The 25,094-nt window shown below is 51.5% G+C and overlaps 1 protein-coding gene and 3 long non-coding RNA genes across 6 annotated transcripts; 2 read left to right on the top strand and 2 right to left on the bottom strand.

Annotated features, from left to right (window-relative positions):
- Window positions 1-5,585: 5,585 nt before the first annotated feature.
- Window positions 5,586-7,192, bottom strand: LOC121103468. Its single transcript, XR_005835713.1, has 2 exons — window positions 7,054-7,192; window positions 5,586-6,107 (listed from the first exon to the last, which is right to left on the bottom strand). It is a non-coding gene; the product is annotated as an uncharacterized LOC121103468 (long non-coding RNA).
- Window positions 7,193-7,504: 312 nt separating this feature from the next.
- LOC121103469 lies at window positions 7,505-8,405 on the top strand. The gene is made up of 2 exons (XR_005835714.1): window positions 7,505-7,573; window positions 7,727-8,405. It is a non-coding gene; the product is annotated as an uncharacterized LOC121103469 (long non-coding RNA).
- Window positions 8,406-8,545: 140 nt separating this feature from the next.
- Window positions 8,546-15,705, bottom strand: LAIR1 (leukocyte associated immunoglobulin like receptor 1). 3 transcript variants are annotated; one of them, XM_008709823.2, is made up of 9 exons: window positions 15,565-15,705; window positions 15,191-15,226; window positions 12,694-12,975; window positions 10,264-10,302; window positions 9,868-9,975; window positions 9,750-9,792; window positions 9,626-9,663; window positions 9,414-9,466; window positions 8,546-8,966 (listed from the first exon to the last, which is right to left on the bottom strand). In XM_008709823.2, exons 1-9 carry the CDS (start codon window positions 15,596-15,598, stop codon window positions 8,820-8,822), a joined length of 780 nt encoding a protein of 259 aa, XP_008708045.2. In that variant the 5' UTR covers window positions 15,599-15,705; the 3' UTR covers window positions 8,546-8,819. The 3 variants fall into 3 exon arrangements, with proteins under 3 accessions (XP_008708045.2, XP_040489786.1, XP_008708046.2); XM_040633852.1 differs by lacking the exon at window positions 9,626-9,663 and having other exon boundaries at window positions 9,775-9,792; XM_008709824.2 differs by lacking the exons at window positions 9,626-9,663; window positions 9,750-9,792.
- Window positions 13,175-16,480, top strand: LOC103680277. Its single transcript, XR_573092.2, has 3 exons — window positions 13,175-14,423; window positions 15,106-15,243; window positions 15,558-16,480. It is a non-coding gene; the product is annotated as an uncharacterized LOC103680277 (long non-coding RNA).
- Window positions 16,481-25,094: the final 8,614 nt, after the last annotated feature.

The following is a 25,094-nucleotide window of genomic DNA, read 5'->3' on the forward strand; positions in this document are numbered from 1 at the left end:
AGTGGGTGCTCGGCCTCCCCAGCGGTGAGGGTCTGCTGCAGACGCCCAGAGTATTGAAGCAGGACCTCCAGACAATAAGAATATCGAAGGGCTTAAACGGATACATTCCGTCAACGGCATTCAGGACCCCAGTAGGAAGCCTGTCTCTGAGCTGTTGGGAGATCTGCCCCCCCACACCCCCAGCCCTAGTCCAAGGGCGCTCTCCACTCCCCAAGTGTGAAAACCCACACCTCATTGCATGCTGTGGCCAGATCTCTGTGCAGACTCAGAAAACAAACCAGGGTCTGTGGGCAAGAGAGAAACCGCAAACTTGTAGCAAAACAAACGAGAGGTTCCAATTCAAGCTTATGAATTTTGTGTATCCCTGCCAAGTTGGAGAAAATGTCAGATACAAGCAGGACCAATGAAAAACGTCTCCCGTGTGATACAGCTACTAAGCACTTGTGGAGTGACCGCCACTTCAAATGCTAAAACAGCCATGCGAAACTCCAAGGAACACGAGGAATCAAGGACACATGTCATCACCGAAAGATGAGGGCCGCCGTCCAGTAACGGAACTCAGACTCGGAGTTTTGCCATGTAGCTGACCAAGATTTCAAAATAGCTGCACTGAGGAAACTCATCGACTTATGAGAAAAGAGGAACAATACGAGAACAGAAAGGGAGATTTAGCAAAGAGATAGGAATCACACAAAAGAGCCAAAGAGAAATTCTGGACTCAAGGAATTCAGTTCATGAATAAAATTAATAGAAGGCACTGGACAGCATCTACCGCAGAACAGAATAATTAGAGTTCCGGAAAAAGGAGAGAGAAAGAGAGAGACAGAGAAGGCGTCAAAAGCTTATGTAAAGAAATGATAACTGAGAATTTCTTAAACCCAGGGGGATAGTTGGACATCCAAATTCAAGACTATTACCACACTGATAGGAAAAAGATGCTGGCAAGAATGATCTGTCCGGGAAATTGTTTTGGAGTTATGAAGGACAGATAAAAACTTTGGTCTCTTTACTTGCTTTTTTTTTTTTTTTTTGGTAGCGTCTTCATCTGATTTTGGGATCTCAGTGTCAGGACAACACAAAGTGTCATCGTCTGACTTTGGCATCAGGATAACACTGGCCTTGAAGAATGAGTTTGAGAATGCCCCCCCCTTCCACTTTTGGGGCCGAGTTTGAGAAGGATTGGCTTCATTCTTCTTTGGATGTTCCGTAGAATTTGCCAGTAAAGCCATCTGGTGGCCTGGGATTTCCTGTGTTGATGGGTCTTCAATGACCCATTCAGGCTCCTCGCTTAGTATTGGTTTGTTCAGATTTTCTATTTCTTCCTGATTTAGTGGTGGTAGGTTGTGTGTTGCTGGGAGTTGATCCATTTCTTCCAGGTTGTCTCATCTGTGGGTGCAGGGTCGTTGGTAGTCGACCCTCACAATCCTCCGTATTTCTGCGGTGTCAGTCGTCATGCCTCCTCTCTCGGTTTGGATTTTATTCGAGTTTTCTCTCGTTTTTCTTCTTGGGTGGTCTAGCTGAAAAGTTTGTCAATTAGGTTTATCTTTTCGAATAACAAACTCTTAGATTCATTGATCTTTTTCTTTTTCTCGGGGGTGTATGGGTGTCTCTATTTCATTTATTTGCACTCTCCTTCCTTCCTTCTACTAACTTTGGGATTAGTGCACTCTTCTTTTTCTTGCCCTTCGAGGTGTAAAGTTAGGTTGCGTAGTTGAGAGCTTTCCAATGTCTTCACAGATGCATTCACGACTATAAACGTTGCTCTCTGAGATGTGTTTGCAGCAGCCCATGCCTCGGTTTTGGTATGTGTGTTTCCATTTTCGTTCGTTTAGAGGTATTTTTTGTTTCTGTTACGATTATTTTCTTCGATCTGTTTGTTGTTCGTGAGTGTTTTGTTTAGTGCCTGTAGCCGCTGGAAGGAACGCAGCCCTGCTGACCTCTTCGTGCAGCCCATGGGACCGCGTCACACTGCGGGGCCAGAGAACCGCACGGGCGTGAATGCACAGTTTCCAGCACAGCCTTCAGGGTAGCTTCTTACAGGAGCAGCGGGAACCAACCGGAAAAGCAGAAAGCAGGGTAGACAGCACTCGCTCTAACAGGCTAACTTCCTTCTGAGAAACGTGTTAAGGAACACGATGTGTCTGCTGACTTATCTTCCCACAGATGACTTGTTCGTTCTGAAAACCAGAATCCAACAAAAATTGTCACCTGCAGGGGCGCCTGGGTGGCTCAGTCGTTAAGCGTCTGCCTTTGGCTCAGGGAGTGATCCCAGGGTCCTGGTATTGAGCCCCACATCAGGCTTCTCCACTGGGAGCCTGCTTCTTCCTCTCCCACTCCCTCTGCTTGTGTTCCCTCTCTCGCTGGCTGTCTCTCTCTGTCAAATAAATAAATAAAATCTTTTTTAAAAAAATTGTCACCTGCAGTATGTGGTGGGGGGGTGAAGGGGACGGAGGACGTGGATCGTCTCTGAATGCACCATTTCAGGGGGTTTTAGCGTTTGAGACCTATGAACGTTCTACACAGTCCAAACCACAGTTAAACCGTAAGACACAGGAAAAGCACACTCTGATGTGAATATGATAAAAGCAAAGATATGCTTACGTCCCATCAACACTGGAGCCACAGGGTAAATCGGGAAAATATGACATTAATTTCTCAGGAGCAGGGGTGTGAAAGATCGGAGATATGAGTGTGACATAAGCAGTCGGTGCTGAGCTCTGCATACCCCCACCTGTGGCGGCATCGCCGTGGATGTGAAGCCCAGGCCTCCGGAATGCGGCCCGGCTGGGCTTGGGGCCCTGGTGCTCCCAGGTTTGGGGTGACACGTCAGGGGCTGAGGTCAGGGCACTGACAAGGAAAGGTCGGTGCCGGAATCTGTTTCCAGAAGGCTGGGAGCCAATGAGAACGGTGTGAGACACCTGGGCTCCGAGGTTCCTCGTCTGCCACAACCAATGAGCACAAATGGGGGGGGAGTGGCGACAGCAGCCAGTATTATGCTCATTTAGTTCCAGAGGTCAGAGGCCTGAGGCAGTCTCAGGGGCTCACAGGAGGGTGTCCGGAGGGCCACACTCCTTTCTGGACACGGGGCTCCTTCCTCCATCTTCCAAGCCTGCACTGGCCGGCCGAGTCCCTCCTCAGTGCCTGACGCTGGCTGCCCTCTTCCACGTTTCAGGCACCTGCGGCTGTCCTGGCCAGTGCGGGTGGCGCTGGTGTGGACGTGAGTGCCCACAGCTAACGGGTCCCTGCTTCCGTCCCCCTGCCTGCGCCCCCCGCGCTGGGACTGCTGGGTCACAGGGCGATTCTGTTTACTTCCAGCGGAACCGCCCCACGATTTACAGCCCCCCCCCCCAGCATGCACTGTGGTTCCAATTTCTCCACTTCCTCCCAACACCTGTGACTTTTCCGTACACAGTTTTGCATACATAAAAGCCATCCTAATGAGTGCGTGGTGCTAGGTCACCACGGTTTTGATTGGCGTTTTCTTCCCGGGACTCCTGGCCCAGTGCCGTGGGGCCTAGGAGCAGACGGCAGAGGGAGGAAGGCAGAGACCCTCTGGGAGGAGGAGAAACGGGATGTGTGCAGACCCAGGGCGGGCAGAGTTGGGGGTAAGGCAGCTGAGTGAAAGGAAAGCCCCCAGATGCTGATAGCCCCAAAGGGAGAGGTGTGAGCCCTGAGGAATGGCCTGGGCTGAGCCTCATGGGGGCTCTGAAGCTGGCGGGAGGGGGAGCAAGAGAAAGAGGGAGGCAGGGGCTGGAGGGACAGGGAGACTGTCTGAGAACCTGGAGAGGAGGGGCACTCAGGAAGCAGTGGGGCGGGAGGAGTGGCATGATTATGGGTGTCAGACCTGGAGGCAAAGCTGGGACTCGAAGACTGGCAAACGCTGGAGAGGCTAAACGTGGCTTGTCCTCCAGGTGGCGCTTGGGGGCCACGGAGCACGAGGGAATGTCCCTGCCCCCATGGCCTGAGTCTTGACCCCTGCATCCGTGTTGGGAGGGTCAAGAAGGAAAGGAGTCCACAAGGTCTGCTTTTCGGCCCTCTCCCTCCTCCTCTTCCCACCAAACCCTCAAAATGGAAAAAGTGTGGGCTTTATTTCACTTCTGTTTTTCAATTTCCCCTGAACTGTGTCTGCTCCCCTAGGGGCCTCACTGCCTGGACTCACAGGACTCCCTTTCACTGGAGCAGATGCCCGACCTGGGCAGACGTTCCTCTGGTGGGGGCCGAAGACTCAGGAGTCTTCTCTCCCCCAATGCCCGGCTCTCCACCCTTCCCTTGCGGAGAGCCTGGCTCAGGTCAGAGTCAAGCCAGATTTTAAGGGGAACTACACCATTCTGACTGTGCTGGCTATTTGTAGGGGTCAACCCGACTGGGCTAAGGGATGTCCCCCGAGCCGGGAGAGCATCACGTCTGGGTGAGACGGTAAGCAGCTTTCTGGAAGATTAGCATTTGATTCAGTCACTGAGTGGAGAGGTCCACCCTCCTCATTTGGGTGGGCACCCTCCATCCTCCAAGGGACCGATAGAACAGACAGGGGAAGGACAGCCAATCCCCTCTCTCTCTCTTCTTGAGCCGGGACAGCCATCCTCTCCTGCCCCGGACATTGTAGCGCCTGCTTCTCAGGCCTGCGGACTGGGGCTGAATTACACCACCCGCCCTCCCGGGTCTCCGGGCAGACAGCAGGTGGTGGGACTTCCGGCTTCCATAACCCATGAGCTGATTCCTATAATAAATATATATTTAAATATATATTTATAAATACATATATATATTATATACACATGTATATATAATATATATGCATTTATATAAATTTATTTATATAAATGCATATATATATGTATTTACATATAAATGTATATACAAATGTATTTCTATATTATATATACATATTATGTATGTATACATACTCTATTATATAAAAATGTATTATATATATATTTATATTTATATATAATCTTTATAACAGAATCTTTTGGTTCTGTTTATCTGGAGGACCCTGACCAATCACTAATTGTTGAAAAATAATAGAGAGAGAGAATGTGTCCCTGAATGAAAAAGGGGAAATTCAGTATATAACGTAATGAAGAAAACGAAGACGCAGAGTATAGGGTAGCAATGAGAGGAAAAACCTTGAGTACGAATAGAAATTAACCTTGAGTACAAATGGAAACGCAAAGCTCAGTACAAATTGAAATTGTGTTGGAAAGCCAGGCACCCACCCTCTCTGAGCCAGGACAGACCCTCCGAGCTGGTGAGTCGCAGCCTGTCCCGAGGCCTCGGAGTCAAGGGGACACACACAGTCTACAGTCCCTATCACTTAGGGCTGGCGGACCTTGGGCAAGTTAATTAATGACCAGTCCCTAGTTTCTTCAAGAGAAATGGAGCAAAGAATAGGACCTGCTCTGGAGGGTTTGTAGGAAGATTAAACAGTGTCAGTGTTGGGGCACCTGGCTGGCTTAGTCTGTGGGGCACACATGACTCTTGATCTCAGAGTTTGAGCCCCATGTTGGGTGTAGAGATGACTTATAAATAAAATCTTTTAAAAAATGTGTTACTATTTGCAAAGAAGTAAAATAGCTGAGTTTAGGTTGAATTTTTCAAAAATATTCTTTTAATATATGATAAAACTTTTAATACAAGGCCTACAGCAGGCATGTGTGTTTCTTACCTTTTCCATACAAAAATAATAATAATAAAAGACACAGAAATCAATCAGAACGAGCCACTCACACCCCCGGCAGTTGTCAGGGTCATGTTCCACTTTAATCTGAGTGGGGTCCTCAAGGCTGACCCCGCAAGGCAGGTAGAGACACAGCACGTCCCAGCCCCAGTGGGCTCGGGAGGCCGCACAGCCCCTGGTGGCACAGCTGGTCCTGCTGTGGGGACGCGGGCGTGCGGATCCCGAGGGTTTGCTGTGGAGGCAGCGTGGGGCCGCCTTGTCGTCCAACCCCGCGGCCATCAGCAGCGGCGCTAAGCGATCGGGTGGGCAGTTGAGGATGGAAGCCTAATCTGTGTGCGGAGGCATTAGGAAATGACAGGGGCCTTGAGCAAAGGAGCAGAGGATCCCGTCCATATAACAGATCCATGAGGCCCGCCCGCGTGGTCCAGTCCTGGGGGGTCAGGGAGAGAGGGGTGTGAGGGCGCCTCCCAGGCGTGGAACTCGGACACTATGTGACGCGACACAGAAGACAGAGGACGGACCCAGGGAAATGTGATCTGCTTTCTACACACCACAAGGCAGGGGGCTCTCTGGACACCCCCCAGGGTGCCCACACCCCGTCCCCGTCAGGACGTGTGTTATTAGGGGAGCCTAAGGGCTCGCGTGTGATGGAAGCTGACGTCCCACACGAGCACACAGGTGCACGTGATCCCAGCTCAGCAGCGGGGTGATTTGAAAACCCTGGGTGTTCGTGGGCAATATGAGGGTCATTCGGGCACAGAGCAGCCACAGGACTGCAAGATGGTTTGTCGCAGTCCTGGGGAGGAGGGGCACACCGCTCCACGCAGGGCTCCAGGGGCGGTCAGCAGGGGAGGGGGGCAAGCGGAGACTGTGGGCAAGAGCTTTCGGTGCGGTTTCTACAGGAAGACTGAGCAAGGCAGGGTTGGCAGGCTTAGGACGGGCTGGACTCCCCAGTTTCAGCGGGCTCGTGGAGAGCTGACCCTGTTGTCAGTTCCCTGGCCCCGGGGTGCTGAGGGAGCGTGGAGAGTGGCCCAGAGTGTGAGAGCCCCATAAGGGAGGTGGCTGGGGGTGTGGACTCTGGATCAGCCGGTGCGTGTTTGGAAAGTGCACCCCCAGGAAGAGGATTTCGCTCAGGAGAAGGGGGTCAGGGAGGAAAGCTGGAGGTCTGTGCAGTGACTTAGGTCATGTCCAGCATATGCACATAGGGCAGATGTCAAGTCTATAGACACCCGAAACGTGGCTAATACAAGGGGTGTTGCAGATTCTGCTCCATAGAGTCATTCTGGGGGCACGGAAATTAGACTGTCGGACATGCAGCATTTTCCGGACTTAGTGGGAGACGAACCCGTGCGCGTGCTGCCTTACACGTGACTTACGTCATGTGGCAAACAGGTTCTCTACCAGTGTCGGCGAGTTAAGGATTTGGAGAGGGCAGATGATCCTGGGTTGTCCGGTGGTCCCAGTGTAAGCACGAGGGTCTTTATAAGAGGGAGGCAAGAGGGTCAGAGGCAGGGGAAGGAGGCGTCACAGAAGCAGGAGTCCTAACCAGAGCCGGACGTGGAGAGGCCACGGAGCTCCCTGAGGACGGAGGAAGGGGCCACGGAGCAAGGGATGCAGGAGCCTCTAGTTGCTAGAAAAGGTCACCAGATGGATTCTCCCCTCAAGCCTCCAGAAGGGACGCAGCTCTATGGACCCCTTGGTTTTCGGCCCAGAGAAACCGGCTCCAGACTTTCGGCACTCAGAATTGTAAGAAAATAAACGGTGTCGTCTGAAGCCGCCAAGGGCGTGGTAGTTGGTCTGCAGGGAGCAGTTGGTGCAACTTTGGAAGAACGACGTCCAAGCCAAAACTTGCAGGGCGTAGCTGGGTGAGGGGGTGAAGGTCAGATGAAGGACAAGGTCCCAGAGCGGGATGGTGCTGTTGTGTTTGGAGAATGCATGGCGTCCAGCGTGGATGAGCCTGGAGTTGGTGCAACTTTGGAAGAACGACGTCCAAGCCAAAACTTGCAGGGCGTAGCTGGGTGAGGGGGTGAAGGTCAGATGAAGGACAAGGTCTCAGAGCGGGATGGTGCTGTTTGGAGAATGCATGGCGTCCAGCGTGGATGAGCCTGGAGTCGGGGTGGGAAATGGGAAGCTGCTGTGTTCCGCGGCGTGGACTGAAAGCCGCGGGAGCCCTCTCCACGCAGTCACAGCCTCACCAGCTCCCTCGTATGATCCATATACATGTCCATTCACGTGTGTGCACGTGTGTGTGTTTGCACAGTGCGTGCACGTGTGTAGGTGTGTCTGTGCCCGGGTGTAGTTGTGGACATGGGGGCTGTGAGGCTGTGTCATCTGCACACTTACTCAGGCACACGTCCCCTCAGCGCCGCCGTCGTTCCTCCCTGGGACACTCAGTTCAGAAAACACGGACGCGTTCTTTGTCTTGTTTCCCCGCTCTAAGCTTTGAGCAGAGACTGGGACCGAGCGCCCCTTGCGAGGCTGCTGCAGGGTGAGCCTGTGAAAACTTGCATTGGTGAACAAAGAGAAGCATAATCCAGAAAACAGGGTCTCAGCTGTCAGCTGCCTTAGTCCAGGTTCAAGGTCAACTCTGGAAGGTCTTTAGAGTCAGCTGAGTGGACAACTAAAACAGAGCCTCTGGGGACAGAGAGGGATATACAGGATACATCTGGAATCATCTGTGTGACTGGGAGACCATAGCCGGGTCTCTGGAAACAGCCAAGCGTCTATAGCCGGGTCTCTGGAAACAGCCAAGCGACCATAGCCGGGTCTCTGGAAACAGCCAAGTGATTATAGCCGGGTCTCTGGAAACAGCTAGGAGTCTGTAGCTGGGTCTCTGGAAACAGCCAAGCAACTATAGCCGGGTCTCTGGAAACAGCCAGGAATCTGCAGCTGGGTCTCTGGAAATAAGTGCTACCCTTTCTCTCGAAGATCTCGCTGATTCGAGGAGGGACCACATGGTTCGTGAATCTCCTAGATGTTGATTAAGGGGTCTCCTGACTCCAGCTCTTGCCTCCAGGAAATCAGACTGTGTGGCTTTCCAGAAAGCGATGATTCCATTCGGAAGCCCTCCAAACGGCCACTTCACGCGTCTGTGGGAACGGCTTCCTGTGTGTCTAGAGGCAGAGGCCCGGTGGGCTTGGAGTCAGCGTGTGGCAAGGGCTGCGTATGTGCTGAACTCCGCCGTGGGCTCCGTGGGCCGCAGGGACGTGGCTTGGGCTGTCCTCTGTGCGAGGATCCGGTGGTCCAGCTGGGCATACGTCACATCTGGGGGGCCTCCTGCAGTAGGCGTCTGAGAGAGAGACCCAGGTGAGCCAGGGTGGCTGGGGAGAGGCTAGGGGACTGTGGAAAGGGGAGGCTACTGGCCCACCTCCAGGTGAGCCCCATGATCCCACCCCTGGAATCACCACCGCGGAGTTCCCTCCCACGTGGGGTCAGGGCTGGCCTGGGCTACAGCAGACTGAGGGCATGCCTCAAAGATACTGGGGCTTCTGGCCCTCCCTCTCTGCGGCCTCCCTCTGGAGAAGCCCGGGAGGGACTGAGGGTCCCGCCAACAGTCATGGGGGGCAGTGCCATCCTAGAAATGGTCCACATCTTCACAGCCACCTCCAAAAAGACCATGAGCCAGAACCACCCCGCTGATCTGCTTCCAAACTGCTGAGCAAAGAAACGGTCATTTCGATCTTTTCCTTAAGCTGTGCTTGTCGTGCAGCACTTGGTAATGGGGCCAAGGACTTACTGGGGTGCGCATTTCCCCGTCCTTCTCAGGAAGTCTGTCGACTGTGGCCAGATCTGGAGGTGAGAGGACACAGGGTCAGGTTTCTGGGGTGGGTCTTGGAAGGCCAATTTGCCTGAAAACTCACAGCCTCAGGTTTCAACCTTGCACTCCCTCTGGGACATCCTAGAATATTCCCAAACATTCCCTTCTCCCTGGCCTGTCCCTCCTTTCACCTGGTGTTCTCTCTAGGATGTCAACAGCTGGGCTGACCCTGAAGGGAAAGAACAGTGAGCACTGGCGGCCCCCCTGAAGTCAGAGGACTGGGAGGGGGTACGGGGTCAGTCTCAGGGACCTTACCTCTCCTGGGGCCTCTGCTCCTCACCTTGGCTGCCAGGGGGCCCTGAGGACAGTCAGGGGTGGGAATTGAGAAGACAGGCCTTCTTCCCAGCACCCCCACTCTCTCCCTGAGACCTACTGTGTTTTTTCCGGCGCTGACAATAGAGGACCATGAGGACCAGGAAGACGCAAAGGAATAGGGCCACAGAGACCCCAGTGAGGATGGAAACATGCTCTGTCAACAGCCCTGGGGGAACAGGGAAGATGGAAGCAGATTATCAGGGGTGTGCATTTATTGGCCACCTACTGCATTCCGTGTGCATGCTGGCTGCTGGTCACGCACACACCGAGGTATAAAATCTTGGTAATGCACAGTAGTCCTGCGACGTGGGAAGCATTGTTACAGAACCAGGGTCCTGAGTGCTGAAGTCCCTGGCCACGGGGCATTGGCAGAGCTGGAATAGGGCCAGCCTCAGAGCCCCTTCTTTCCCCTCCCCCCACAAGCACACCCTGTTCCTCTGTCCCCCTCACTCACCTGAACTGTTACTGTCATCCCAGGGCGTCTGTGGGTCTTCTAGGAAGGAAGAATTGACGCAAGGTCAGAGGCCTGAGCTGGACAGAGAAGGCTGAGTCTTCCCGACTCCCCCAGCCCTGCAGAGGGGGCCCCTCTAGAGCAGCCCTGTGGAACTTTCTAGGAGGATGGAGACGCTCCATCATGCTGTCCGGTATGGTAACCTCACCGGACGATTTCCACTGAAATGCAAGTTAAATAAACTTAAAAGTCAGATCCGCAGCTGCCCTTGCCACGTGTCCTGGGCTCAGTGGCCACACCTGGCTAATGACATCGAGAGGGAGCTGATACACAGCGAGCCCTTCCTGCAGGAAGGAGGCTCTGCGCGACCGTGCTCCCCCCTCCCCTGGCTCACCTCCTTCCAGATTCCCACCCCACCCCAAAAATCCCTATTGCTGATGCCTTCTGCTTCTCACAGCAGCCCCCCATGGGGCTGAACCTTCCTTCTGTGAGCACAGAAGCCAAGACTCCGCGTCCTTCTGTTGGCCGCAGCCCCCCAGGTGAAACCGGTCATTCCAGCGCGAGCTTGGCTCTGGGCTCTGCGCATGCGCTGCACACCCATTTCACAGGTGGTCAAACCGAGTCCTGCTGGGCTCCTCCGCGCACAGGGTTGAGCCTCATGTCGCCTCTTCCGGACACAGCCCCCTCCCTCCCGCCGCCCCGGAGGCTGAGTCCTCTATGTCCTTTAAGAAAGGCAGAGAACTTCACCTCCTGGAACTTCCCTCCCTCAACACCTTGTCTTTGGTCCATGATGCAGGGTCCCACCCGCTGTAATATCTAATAAATATAAATATACATTTTAAGTTCTGGGTTTTAATTTATATATGTATAATTTAATTTACATAAATAATTTTAATTATATATAATTTAAGATTACTCGTAATGCATAAGCTATATATCTCAATTGTGTCTCAATGATACATAATACTGTTATAAGGTATGTATTTACATATATAAATTATAGCAATACATGACAATAATATAATGTATGACATTATATAATATATAATACTGTACGCTATGTTCATATATAATAATATATTAATGCATTTTATTATAGTAATTATATTACTGTGTACTTAATATATAATGTAAATATACATTCTAATATATCTAAATTATAGATCTGAAATTTTATATTATAAGTTATTGTTTATATATATAAATACATAAATACATTCTATTTAAATATATATAAACATTTCTATTCCTCATTCTAATTCATTTCCCCAATAACGTTTGGGAGCTCAGGGGCCCTTTCTCCTCATTTGCATGCAGCGCTCAGCAGGTGGGTGTCTGGTGCACACGAACAAAGGGTGAGAAGAAAGGGTCAGTATTAGTAAGACCAGCACTTCTTCAGGCTGTCGCATGGAGCAGGCAGTGACCTGAGCGCCGCGCGGCTCGTGAACCAACTCCTGCATCCCCGAGATGGCGCCGCAGGGCCCGGACATTCATCGCCCCCTTTGCGCAAGAGGAACCAGGGGTACGCACGGTTTTGGTGACTGACCGCGCACTGAGCTCCGAGGCACGACTGGAATCTCAACCTTGATCCTGGCAGGAAGGCTGCGGGGCTTCTGCTCTGAACTTCAGTCTTCACAGGAAGAGATGGGGGGTGGGGGCGAGAGGCAGGTGGCATCCCTGTGCGCCCCCCACCCAGCAGGTTCAGGATTCTCCAACAGGGGTTCTCTCTTCCTCTAGGTGGCCTAACACCACCGTTGGGACATAACCGACAAGAGCCCCGTTCTCTCTCGTAGTGTCCGACTTTGGAAGACAGGCTGTCAGTCTGTCTGTCCCTCTGGACTAGTCCCTTGCAAAGCTGCAAAGAGTAGGACCCTGCCCACAAGGGGGTGGCCACAGCCTGAATTTTGCCCCTCCCTCCCTCGGACTGGTTCCACCCCTTCACTGCCTTGTGCCTTTGGGCATGAAACTTGCATGGCTTTGCACATTAAAGGAGTGGGGGGCTCTCAGAAGGTGGGAGGAGTGCCTCCCACATCCAGCCTCTGCTGGCATTGACCGCTTTCATGGCACCAGGCACAGGGTAGTTCCACCAGCTGGTGTCCCCGTGCCCTGCAGGTGACGGCCCCTCTCTGTGGTCTTACCAGTCCCTAATCCAAGCCAAGGGCAGGCGGCTGGGCCTGGAGCGGGATCCCCAGCACAGAGCCCCCCAGCAACGTCCCCAGGCTGACGTCTCTTACTCAGTAGCTGGGAGTAGGTGTGTGTGTGGGGGGGGGGTGTCTCTGTGACCAGGGCAGAAGGACTGATGCTTGGTGGAGGTCGCCAGGATCTCTCCCACTCAGCCTGGCCCCTCTGTACACTGAGCATCCTTCCGACGACCATGTCCGGCCATCACATCGTCCCAGAGAAACCTGTGGGCACAAGCAGAGACGTCCTCACCTGTCACCACCAGCTGCAGTGGCTCACTGCGCTCAGACCAGTTGGCACCGTTATAATAGAGGCAGCGATAGAGCCCCGCGGTGTCTTCACTCGCCGGGATGGGGAATGAGGCCTGCGTCTCAGTCTCATGCAGGCTCTTCACATCAGGGTACAGCACTTCTCCCTCCTTCTCCAGGCGGAATGTGTCCATCCCAGCAGGGCCCTGGCACACGATGGTCACGGTCTGCCCCCGGGGGATCACAGAGGCTGGCTCGGCGCGGATGGAGGGTCTGGGCAGGACCCCTAGGACGGAAGCAGAGCGGGCTCTCAGGGTCCACTTGTGAGGAAGTCCCCATACCACGTGATTCACCCCGTTAGATACTCAGTTCATTTTTAGGCAAACTGGCGATGTTGTGCAATGGTCACCAACTGCCCTTGCGAACGTTTCCATCCTCCCCCCCCTCCCCCCGAGACTTCCCCTACCCCTGCCAGGCCCGTTCTAGGTGGGTGTGAATTCTGCTCACTGCAGGTTTTCTCCCCCTTGACACAGAAGCCCGAGACTCAGTCACATCTTGAGCTTTTCTCAGGGTGACACAGGACGTGTGAGAGCAGGGTGGGGGCCCAGACATGTCGGCTGCGGAGTGTGGCTCCCTCCCTGCCCACGGCCACTTTCTGGGGGGACAGAGGGGGCTGGGACGGCAACAGTGGATGAGGGGTGACGTATCATTGGTGGGGACAAGGGAAACAGGAGTCTGGAGTTGTAGGAATGACTCTGGCCTGGCTAGCCCCGGCTGGGGCGGGGGGCAGTCTGCAAAGCCCCAGGGGAAGTCCAGTCCAGGGTGTGGTGGGACACCAGCTCGTCTGGTCCCACAGACCTGGTCCCTGAGGATTTCTGTCTCCAGCGCAAATCTACAGCGGGGCACCCATCTCTGGGTTTGCTCTCTATTTTCTACCTTCATCTCAGCCTTATCTCTATTTCCTTGTTGTTAAGCTTCTTGAAAACCCCCGCCTGCCCCCACTAGGCTGGTGGCTGAGGAAGAGGGGTTTGTAGCTCTGAAACGGGCGCACCGAAGTTACGAAATCCCTCATGGAGGCAGGAGCTGGGAGAGAGTATTAGCTCATTTGCCTACTCTCTCTTTCCTTCCTTCCTCCCTCCCTCCCCCTTCCTTCCTCCCTCCCCCTTCCTTCTTTCTTTCTTTCCTCCTTCTTACCTCCCTCCCTCCTTTCTCTCTTTTTCTTCCTTCCTTCCTTTCTTCCTTTCTTTCTTTCTTTCTTTCTTTCTTTCTTTCTTTCTTTCTTTCTCCCTTCTTTCCTCCCTCCCTCCTTTCTCTCTCTCTTTCTCTCTCTCTCTTTCTTCCCCCCTCCCTCGTTTCTATATATCTTAGTACCTTTCCGCATACAGATGCCCTCCATGTGCCGCTTGTTCTACAAACATGAGAAACACACCCATGATCCCTGCCCTCTCGGGGCTGAAAGCATAGAGGGAGGACAGATGCTGAGCAAACACTTGTCCGAGTCCACAGGTGGGCAGTCTGATGCGTCCCTCGGGGTGAGTGTGGGAATCTAGGGGCACCGGGAGGTCGGAGGGAGGAGGCATCTGAACTGAGAGCAGAGGGTCAGGGTGAATCACCCACGCTGAGCAGAGAGGGGCGGCCGGGGCCTGTGACACAGAGAAGTCAGCGTGTGAGGCAGTCTGGAGTTGAGGGGGCAACGGTGTGTTTGAGAAAGAAGGAGGGCTGAAGCATCTGGAGGTGAGTAAGCTGGACAGCGTGAGGGCAGGACAGATCCGGACCAAAGAGTGATGCGTGGGTCTCATTTGATCTGAACAGAAATGATGAAAGGGCTCTAAAAAGCTAATGTTTTGCCTGAAAATAAAAAAAATATGAAAAATAAACTCCAAAGATGAAAGTGACATTTTAAAATTATCATTTAAAAGCATGTCACTGGGGGTGCCTGGGTGGCACAGCAGTTAAGCGTCTGCCTTCAGCTCAGGGCGTGATCCCGGCGTTATGGGATCGAGCCCCACATCAGGCTCTTCCGCTATGAGCCTGCTTCTTCCTCTCCCACTCCCCCTGCTTGTGTTCCCTCTCTCGCTGGCTGTCTCTATCTCTGTCAAATAAATAAATAAATAATCTTTAAAAAAAATAAATAAAAAATAAAAATAATAAAATCATGTCACTGGGTGTCGTATATTGAGGGTGAAGAAGGTGGGATCAAGGATGGTGTCTGGGACTCTGCCCTTGGCCACTGTCCTATTCTCTGCCCAGGGGATGCTGAGGGGGGGTCTGGGCTTGTGTGGGAGGGCCTTGGGCTCAGCCTGGTCCTGTGGGGCTCGAATTGTCTGGGGGGCTGTCGGGAGCACAGGTGGAGAATGGAGAGAGACCTGGGAGGGTCATACATTTGGAATTGTTTGTAATTCGGGGTATGTTTCAGGGGCTCCCCCCAGGCGCTTCCAGGGCCAGCACCACTTGGTCCAGAGCTGCCTTCAGGGTGCAGAGGGGATGGGGAGCAGACTCACCATTCTGTGCGTGGAGCACTTGGCCCAGGCAGAGCGCTGGAAGAGAGGATCTGGTAAGAGAGACGCCACCGCTGGTTTCCTCGGGGGCTGCCCCAGTCCTTCCTGCTCCGAAATAGTCTCAAGACAAGGCCCAGTCCCCTCTTCCAAACAGTTGCTTCTCCCCTGCCCCCAACCCCTCTGGAGTCTGAATTCGTCCTGTACCAGGAGCCCGTTTCTAGAGGACAAGGGCTGAGGGGGCTGGTCTACGTCGCTCTCCCAGTGTCCCAGAGTCTTCTGGACTGGAGTCAGGACTGGGAAGGGAAGCGGCCCCCTTCCCCAAGTCTCCCCCCACCCCCTCTGTCCCTAGAACCCTTTGCCTCCATTCCAGGACTCACCGAGGGCCAGGAAGGGGATCACATGGGAAGACATGCCTAGACCCCTGCAGCTTCCACCGTCCTGGAGCCTACGGGTGAGAGGACAGAGCCTGCCGCTGACAAAGGGACAGGATGTGTCAGCTGGGGCACATCAGGGGTTTCTACATTAACGGCCTCCCGCGAAGGGGAAGAACGCTCTCCTGTCCTTCCCACTAATGAGACAGAGAGAGGAACTTGGCTTCCCAAAGATGCCCCGATGAGGCTGAACTCACCCCCCCAACCCCTGGGGTGAGACCAATTGTCAACATCTGGGAAAAGGCAGCACGAGATTTGTGCCACAAATGACTTGATAACACAAAAGAGCCATCCACTCTTGGGCAAGACGTTATGCCACTTTACACCAGCGTTTCTTCATATTTCAAATGGGAAGCCAAAAATCCTCCTCCAGGTCTTTAATATTACGATATTCGTTAAGTTCTCAGTCAGGTGTTGGGAACTTTAAAAAGATCCTGCTAGCATGAGTTCTCTTCCCATCTTCCCCCAGTGCCCTTGGAACTGGGGGAAAGGTGGCTTGCCCCCCCCTCCCCCAGCACATGCAAAATCCTGAAGGGGTGGGTGGTCAGGGGACAGAGCTCAGGCTTGGGGCCCGATGGGGCTCGCAGTCATGTGCTGAAATAAAGAGCAGAACTGGGGTGGGCGCTTAGGCACCACGGAGCCCAGGAGGACGGGAACTCCACCACAGATTCTCATGTCCACTGCTCTGACGGCTGGGAAGATCCCCTTCTCCACGGTGTGGCTGTGACAGATGCTGATGGGGGCCAAACAGCAGGCACTGCTCACTAGTTCCCTTTCTAACAGGAACCTAGAGCTGTTGGAGTGGCTGTGTTCTAAGCTTTGGGCTGGGGGCGGGTGTGGAATAAAGTTTGGGTTAAGGCAATCTAGCAGTCTCATTTGCAGTAATTGGTCCAGAGTGGGGTACATGACCAGGTGGGGCCAATGATCCTGAAAGCAGAATATACCACAATATCTGGGAATCCTATTTCCCTCCATTTAATAATGGAGGGTCTCAAGAGAGCTTTGCCCCCTTTATTCCTGTCCTTCACTGGCAAGTGTGGCATGGTGATGTGATAAACGGAGCTGCAGCAACCTCCCCAGAGCCATGAGGCAAAAAGCTTGAACACAAGAGCAGAAACAGCTGGAGTGGAAGGACACGAGGTCTAGGATCCGCAAAAGGTCTCTGTGTTGCTAAACCACCCCTAGGACCATCTCTCCCTGGAATTCTTAATAAGTAAACAATAAATATCCTAGATTTTCTGTCAAAATGTCAGACTAAGTCTATGGGCCTACACTCCATCTTAAAATAATTATTTCTGAAAACCTAAAACTGCTTAATACAATATTTTAAGAACCTTCTTAAATGCCTTAAAAAAATGAAAAGTATGTGAAGGCTATATAGTCAGAAACGAAAGGAAGTTGGGATTCCCCAGAGTCACGCTGGATGCCAAAGCCGGCTCTCACCTTGACAGTGATGAGTTAAGTCTTATCTCCATGGCCTTGCAGACCATGAGGCTAAGGGGTATAGCCCAGAGGTCACCCTGGTCAAGGAGTCTGGGGACACTCTCCCTTTGCTAAGCCAGACTCCAGAAGCTTCCATTTTATCATAAGAGCCAACTGAAATTACCCATTTCTGAAGGCTTCTAAGAATATGTGTTTTGAAACAGGAAGCCAAAAATGGTTGGTCCTAAAAAATGACTAACACCCGTCCGTCTTGCGAATCTGCAACTTCCTGATCTTATTCTCTGTGTGTTCACCCCGGATCTCTCTGCCTCTCTTATCTCTGTGTTTCTCTTGCCCTCTCACTTCCTTTTCCCCTCGGTATCTGTTCCTCTTCTTTCTCTGCTTCTCGTCTCCAGTACCTCTGAGTCCCCGTGCCTCACAGCATCGATCCTTGGTCCCTGTCTATCAGGTACCCCCCCCCCCAAACTGTGCTAATGGAGGGGCTGACTCCCAACACCCAAGGCCCAGATTGCTGATCTCCCCGGCGACTCCAGGTCCCCCCAGACACCCTCCCAGCTTTGTAGGGGGACCAGGGGGCACCCTGCCCAGGAGCGTTCGTGGCCTGCTTTCTATGGACCTCCAGCTTGCTGCTCCCTGGCGATGTGGCCTTGTCCCCTGTTCTGCTTCTCAGCCCTTCCTTACTTGGCTGATGCCCCCCATGCATGAGATCCTGCCCCCCCTTTTTGTGTAGTCTTGATGAGTGGTTTTTCATCAGCTTTATTTAGTCATAATTTACATACAACACACCACATCCACAAATATGGGCAGTTCGATGAGTTCTGGCAGCTGGGCCATCGTAGTGAAGATTTCCATCGCAGCCAAAAATTCCTTGTGTCCCCTTTGCCTTCCCAGCAACCACTGATCTTCTTTCTTTTCTTTCTTTCCTTTTTTTTTGGGAAAACATTTATTTGTTCGATAACGTTTCCTAAACAAACCTCTTACCCTGAGATGATGTTAGGTTCACAGAGAAGCTGCAGAGACCCAGGGATCTCCCCTATGCCCCTCATCCGGTCTCCCCAACGTCAATATTTTACATAACCGCACTACACCATCTGTCAAAACCGAGCAATTAACGTGGATACGGTAATTAACTAAACTACTGACTTTATCTGGATGTTATCCATTTCCCCCCACTAATGTTCTTTCCCTGTGCCAGGATTCAATTCAGAGCACATCTTGTGTTGACTTCTTTCTCCCTTTTGAATAAATAGGAGAGTTTCTGTTTTCCTGGCTGGATTCTGATCGATAACCCCAACCCACCTGTGTAGTGCGTACCCGGGGAGGACGTGGGGGTGGGTTGGCAATTTAGAGTCAGATTGGCGGAAAGCACCAATGCCTATAGGCTGCTCCGAAGACTGAGATCAGAGGGTCCCACAAGTTGGCTCTTATGGGTGGTTTTTTAGTTAAGGAAGGTAATGCATGGCTATCATCCCTGGCTCCTCTCAGAAAGCCCTCGACCTTCGTATTCTTCTCAAATTTTTATCCCCAACCGGAGAATATTTATGTCAAGGCTCACCAGAGGGTAAGCATAGCACACCTTCCTGCGACAAAACCTTTCCCTGGACCGTTGCACGGTACTGACACGTTTCCTTTAATAGGTTCAGATATACACACGTATTTGCAAATTAAACATAAGCTGACTGTTTGCAAAGGCAAAGTCGACAGAAACCTGAGATGCGATGAGCCTAAGAGGCAACACAAAATGTTGTTTCGGATGAGTTCTGTGAAAAACCAGAGTGTAAGCGTGGTTACGAGGGGCTGGGGTTGGGGGGCAGGTGGAGACGTTGTGCAAGGGTGTATCTTTGTACAAGTAGATAAACCTGGGAGTCCTAGAAGAGTAGAGAGATTATAGACAACAAAACTGTATTCTAAGCCTTAAACCTGCTAGGAGACTAGATCTTGGCTGTTTCCATCACAGGAAGAAATGGCAAGTACGTAATATGATGCAGATGTCGGCTAACAGCACCGTGACAATCCTATCGCAATAAAAATGCATCCAATCAACAAGTCATACACCTTCAATTCACGCAACGTTGTACCGCAATTGTATGTCAATTAAAAAAAAAAAAGATGAGTTCACATCAGAATAACCCAAATATTCCAAAAATATCACAGCGTGGTCATGCCTTGCTGAGCAGTCCTCCTCCTGGAACTTCGATGGGGTGATGACCTCGTGGACGTGCTGGGGTTCCCAAGCTGGATCCTGGACCTCCGAGAGTCCTGCTTGGCGCAGCCCTGGGTCTCTCCCTCGTTACAGACTACCCGATCAGATCGCAAAGACCCCCATTTCTGAGCGTTCCCGGCGTGGCCGGGCCACACAGGAGTGTCTGCAGGGGGTCTACGGAACAGAATCTGAGCTGAGCAGGCCCAAGGGTCTCCAATTCCTGCTGTTTCCAGAAGCCTTGGCTGCAAAGCCCTCCCCAAGGCACCCACATTAGCCCACACCTCTGTGCTCCACAACTCCGGCCTGGAAGTGTTGTCTTAAAATTGTTTCATTTTTTTAAAGATTTTATTTATTTATTTGAGAGAGAGAGAGAGAGAGACAGCACGAGCGGTGGTGGGGGGGAGCGGCAGAGGCAGAGGGAGAAGCAGACTCCCCACTGAGCAGGGAGCCCGACGTGGGGCTCCATCCCAGGACCTTGAGATCATGACCTGAACTGAAGGCAGACGCTTAACCGACTGAGCCACCCAGGCACCCCATACAAATTTTTTCAATATGCAAATTCAGAAAAAGCAACCTGGGAGTGGGGGCTCCAGATCTTCAGGGCTTCGTGGAACCCTGGAAGGAAGGCTCGTGAAGGATGGTCTGTTTTCATACACATCCGAGCTCGCAGTAACTTGGCATTATCCCGGCTCTGAGCCCGAGCAGCCCGGCCGGGCCGTGCATGGTAGATGGACCCCGCTTTCCACAGGCTCCCATGTCTTCCTGTCCCTTCCAGGACTTATGGAGACACACAGGTGACCAATGTAGGGATGCAGAAATGCTTTTCTGCAGCACCTTGAGTCGGGAACCGAGCAGGACTGAAAAAGCGCACAGGATGTGGTGTGGGCACGAACATCGCAGTTCGGATAGTCTCCGAGAAAACGAGCAGTTTTGGCTCTGCTCTGGGTGGGCGTCTGATCTTCCCCAGGCAGGGCCGAGAAGCGACTCAGCTTCCTGGAAAGTTTCTTCACCGGACACCCAAGGCTATATTGGGCAACCCGCACCCCGAGGTGCGAATGCCGTCTGGGTCCAAGTGTCATATCAAAGGGGTCACAATTTGGTGTCACCAAATGCTTAACTCATATCAAAGCTTTAAAAATTTTTTCTTTCCTCTTTTTCCTTAACTAAAAGGTATTATTATTTTTAATATTATTATTATTGACCAACTAAATATTCTTTACCAACCACATATGTAAGTGTTCTCATAGAATTCTTTTTTATTTTTTTAGAGATGTTATTTATTTATTTGAGAGAGAGAGTGCAAGCTGTGGGGAGAGGCAGAGGGAGAGAGAGAAACAGACTCCCCGCTGAGCAGGGATCCTGACAGGGGGCTCGATCCCAGGACCCTGGGATCATGACCTGAGCCGAAGGCAGATGCTTCACACGACTGAGCCACCCAGGCGCCCCGTGAGAGCAGACTGTGAAACGCACAGCACCTCACTAAAGGTCAAGGCCCAAAACCCAACTTTAAAGAAAATTAAACAGAGCGCTGAGACAAACCCTATGAAATGAACATCCTACCGGAAAGCCAGAAAACTGGTAAACTTGTATCTGTGTCTCCCGTTCTGCCCCATTCCTTCCTCACCTAAAGTAGCCAACATCTGGAATTCTGTTACATTTCCCTTGCATTTTTATAAATACAATGTTACCATACATGTTACGTATATAGGTCCAATGTCATTTGTCACTTGAGGACAAAGTATAGCGATTTTTGAAATCTCTTCGAATATAGCATAAGCACATGCCAATGTTTTATTAAATCCTTAATGATGAGATCATCATTCAGAATTCTTACCTTAACCCAAATATTTACCCTTTCCATGGCTCTTCCCTCCTTCCATCCTGTGCGTCTCCGTCTCCATTGGCGAGGATTAATTTCCTTTTGCCTGAGCCTTTTCTACTTGCGGTTCCCCATCTGTTGGTGACAAATAGCTTTTCCTTGTCTGAAATGTCTTTCTCTCACCTCTGGCGCTGAAGGGCGTCCTCCCACTCTGGAGTCGTACGTTGGCTAGGCTGGCAGCCCTTGCAGAGACCGTATCCCGGTGCTGCCAACACCGGTCATTTCTTTCTTTTTCTTTCTTTTTTCTGTGGTTTTATTTTTTTATTTAAAATCAATTTAATGAACATATAGTGCATTATTAGTTTCAGAGGTAGAATGTAGCGATTCATCAGTTGCATATAACACCCAGCGCTCATTCCATCACGTGCCCTGCTTAAGGCTCATCACCCAGGTACCCCATCCCCCACCCGCCTCCCCTCCAGCAAGCCTCAGTTTGTCCTCTATTGTCAAGAGTCTCTATGGTGTGCCTCCCTCTCTATTCTTATGTTATTTTTCCTTCCCTTTTACTACATTCATCTGTTTTGTTTCTTATATTCCACATATGAGTGAAGCCATATGATAATTGTCTTTCTCCGCTTGACTTATGTCACTTAGCATTATCTCCTCCAGTCTCATCCATGTTGCTACAAATGTTGTGAAATCGTTCTTTTTGATGGCTGAGTAATATTCCATTGTATATATGGACCACATCTTCTTAATCCAGTCATCTGTTGAAGGGCATCTAGGCTCCTTCCACAGTTTGGCTCTTGTGGACATTGCTGTTATGAACATTGGGGTGCATGTCCCCCTTCAAATCACTGCGTTTGTATCTTTGGAGAACACCCGGTGACGTTGGTCATTTCTGTTGTGAAAGAACCGCAAATCCTCTTGTTGCTCCTTTGAACGTCAGTGCCCTTTCCTCTGTCACCGCTTCTGCGATTCTGTCTCTGTGTTTCGGCACTTGTACTCTGACGTGCGTGTTGACTCTTACCGAGGCGTGACGGACAACAAGCGCGCACATCGAATACACAGCCTGATGAATCTCCACGCACGGCGCGGTCTCATGTCACCACCGCCCTGATTCATCAATGGAGCTCTGCCAGCGCACGTGACGCCCCTTTTATTCTGCTTTCCAGCTACTTCTTTCCAAAAGTAATGAGTATCCTCCTTCCTAACAGCGTGGATTCCATCTCCTTGTTTGGGTTCTTTACAGCGCTGTGGACATACTCTACAGTCTGTCTGTATCCGGCTCTTTTTACTCAACCAGATGTTGGTAAGATTTACCCCTAATGCTGCGTGAAATTGTAGACCACCAGGTCTCGTTGCTCTCGAATATTCCGTCGTGCGAATAACCACGATGTATTTATCTGTGAAGCGTTAGTGGGCTTTTGTTTAGCTTCTCGCCTAGGATGGATGGTACTGCTCTGAGTATATTAACAGACGTCTGCTGATGAGCTTAGAGGTGCACGTCCGTTGGTACGAACCGCGGAGCACAGCCGTTGTGTTTGGGGCCGTGCGTGCATCCGCCTGCAGCAGGGGCGGCCAGCATTTCTGAAGGCGATTGTATCGATTTATACTTGGAGCGTTTAAGTGCCTGCTTACTGCACATTCCCACCAGCTGCTGAAGTTTTTACATCTTCTGTTGCAGCCACACCACCCCTGGGAGCTCTCACTATGGTTTCAGTTCGCACTTCTTTGATGACTGATGCGGCCGGGAACATTTTCATATGGTTGTGGTCATTTCGATATCTTTTGTGTGTGTGTGAATACCCACGTACGTCCTTTTTCTCATTTCCTCATCTAAAAAAAAATTGGGGGGCGCCTGGGTAGCGCAGTCGTTAAGCGTCTGCCTTCGGCTCAGGGCGTTGTCCTGGCATTCCGGGATCGAGTCCCACATTGGGCTCCTCCGCTGGGAGCCTGCTTCTTCCTCTCCCACTCCCCTGCTGTGTTCCCTCTCTCGCTGGCCATCTCTCTCTGTCACGTAAATAAATAAAATCTTAAAAAAAAAAATTGGATTGACTCTCTTTTTCGAGTCAACGGTAGGAAGCTTTCTATTTTTCTTGTTACGCACACGAGTTCTTTGTCAGATATGCTTGTTGTGAACATCTGTTCGGGCTCTGGTCGAGGCTTCATTCTCTCATTGGTGGATTTTGAAGAAGGCAATTTCTTGCAAACGTGGTTGCAACGGAGACCACCTCCCAGTGACAGTACTCTCTGCGAAAGAAAAACACACTTTCCTGGTGAGCAACCAGACACGTCCGCGTCATGTGGGAAGGGACCTACAGAAAAAATACGTGTGAGTCTGTATAACAAAGGGGTGTGTGATTACAACCCCTCTAACCTAGGGACCATCCGGGGTGACTCAAGATGCCAGAGGAACGGGCCATACTGGGGTTCTGAGTAACATCACGGAGGCACAAAAACCAATGTGCGTCTTGGCTAACCCGAAGAGAGTTGTCACAACCAGCTAGAAGAGAGAAGAGAGAGAGGTGTGAACAGGGGTCACTTTCCCGTTCCCTCGGTCCTTGACTTTGGGCTTGAAGGGCTCCACGCGGCCCATTCATTTCCCTTTCTGTCTGAACACAAGGCGCAGGACCCACGACTGGACAACCTCTGGGTTTGCGTCTCACCAGAAATCACCAGCTGTGGCTTGGGCGGCCACAGTGACTGTGGCAAAGTCCCCAACTCACTGCTGCTGTGGACGTGATGAGCATCTGGCCATTTTCCCGCACTCCCAGCCATGAAGACAGACGAGAAGAGGGCGACCGTCAGATACCCGGTCCCAACCATCGTGTGGTTTTCCTACTAAGTGTTTCACAGAAAGGTCATCCACAAGACCTAGTTCCCCTTTCCCTTGAGGATGGGACAGAGCTGTCCCCGTCCCCACTTTCTCATCCACACTCGTGCTCTCCTTGACCATCATCTCAGACCCAAACATGAAATCCAGATTGGCAACCCTGGCCTTGGGGTGCGGGGAGGGCTTCTGAGCACTGACTTGGGTGTTAGACGTAAGTGGCTCACACAGAGTCCGGTACCTCGGGGCGACTGCGTGGCTCCACGGGTAGGGTGTCTGCCTTTGGCTCAGGTCACGATCCTGGGGTCCTGGGACCAAGTCCCACGTTGGGCTCCCTGCTCAGCGGGGAGGCTGATTCTCCCTCTCCCTCTCCTGCTCCCCCTGTGTCTTCTCTCTCTCTCAAATAAATAAATAAAATCTTAAAAAAAAAAAAAAAGAATACGGTATCTCAAGCAAGTCACGTCCCCAAGGAACTTTCATCAGTGTGATTTGGTGAATTTCCTTTTTCCCAACCAATACATATTTATTGGGTACCTATTAAGGGCTTGCACCTGTGCCCAAAATTCGAGATACGCAAACCAGTGGAGCTCATAGTCTGATGAGGAAGACATCTATTGAACTGTTCAAAAAAGTCTATCATTGCAGTGGTGATATGTAACCGGTAGTAACCTTAGATTTTTTTTTTTTAAACAAATCAACCTCAAAAATAGTAGGAGTTCATGGCGATGGGATGTTTCCTGCTCACTCAGGTATGGGTGTCCCTTGGCACTTGGAGCTCCTCCCTGGGGCGACTCATGCTCCCAGGATTCTTCTACCTTTTTGGCTCCGGCACCTCCCAAGACCTTGGAGTACTCTGTCACCTGAGAGGAGAAGGAGAGGGAGAGTAAAAATGGTGCACCCACTTCCTTTTAAAAAATAATAGGAGAGTCTGGGTAGAGGGCACAGCTTCTGTGAGTCTGAGCTTCCGTGAGAACATTTTTACCAACTCAGACAAGTTGCAACAATTCCAGAAGAGCCATGGATGGGAGAACTAGGAGGAAAACAGTGGAGACTGAATGTGTAGGGCTTTCTAACAGGCCGTGTGAAGATTTGGGATTTTATCTTTAAGATTATGGGTAAGGTGCGAAACATAAGCCTGGCATAATCAGAATTTTGTCTGAAATAGTCACTATGAACCA

Source organism: Ursus maritimus, unplaced genomic scaffold (assembly GCF_017311325.1).
Source record: "Ursus maritimus isolate PB19 unplaced genomic scaffold, ASM1731132v1 scaffold_19, whole genome shotgun sequence".
NCBI lineage: Eukaryota > Metazoa > Chordata > Mammalia > Carnivora > Ursidae > Ursus > Ursus maritimus.

Bases quoted from the DNA above. Each gene is read 5' to 3' on its own strand.
- LAIR1 (XM_008709823.2), bottom strand. From the start codon at position 15,598: ATGTCTTCCCATGTGATCCCCTTCCTGGCCCTCG. The intron at 9,976-10,263 runs GTGAGTGAGGGG...CTGTTCCCCCAG, and splicing joins GGATGACAGTAACAGTTCAG to GGCTGTTGACAGAGCATGTT. The intron at 8,967-9,413 runs GTAAGTCCTTGG...TCTCTCTCTCAG, and splicing joins ACGGGGAAATGCGCACCCCA to ACGCCTACTGCAGGAGGCCC.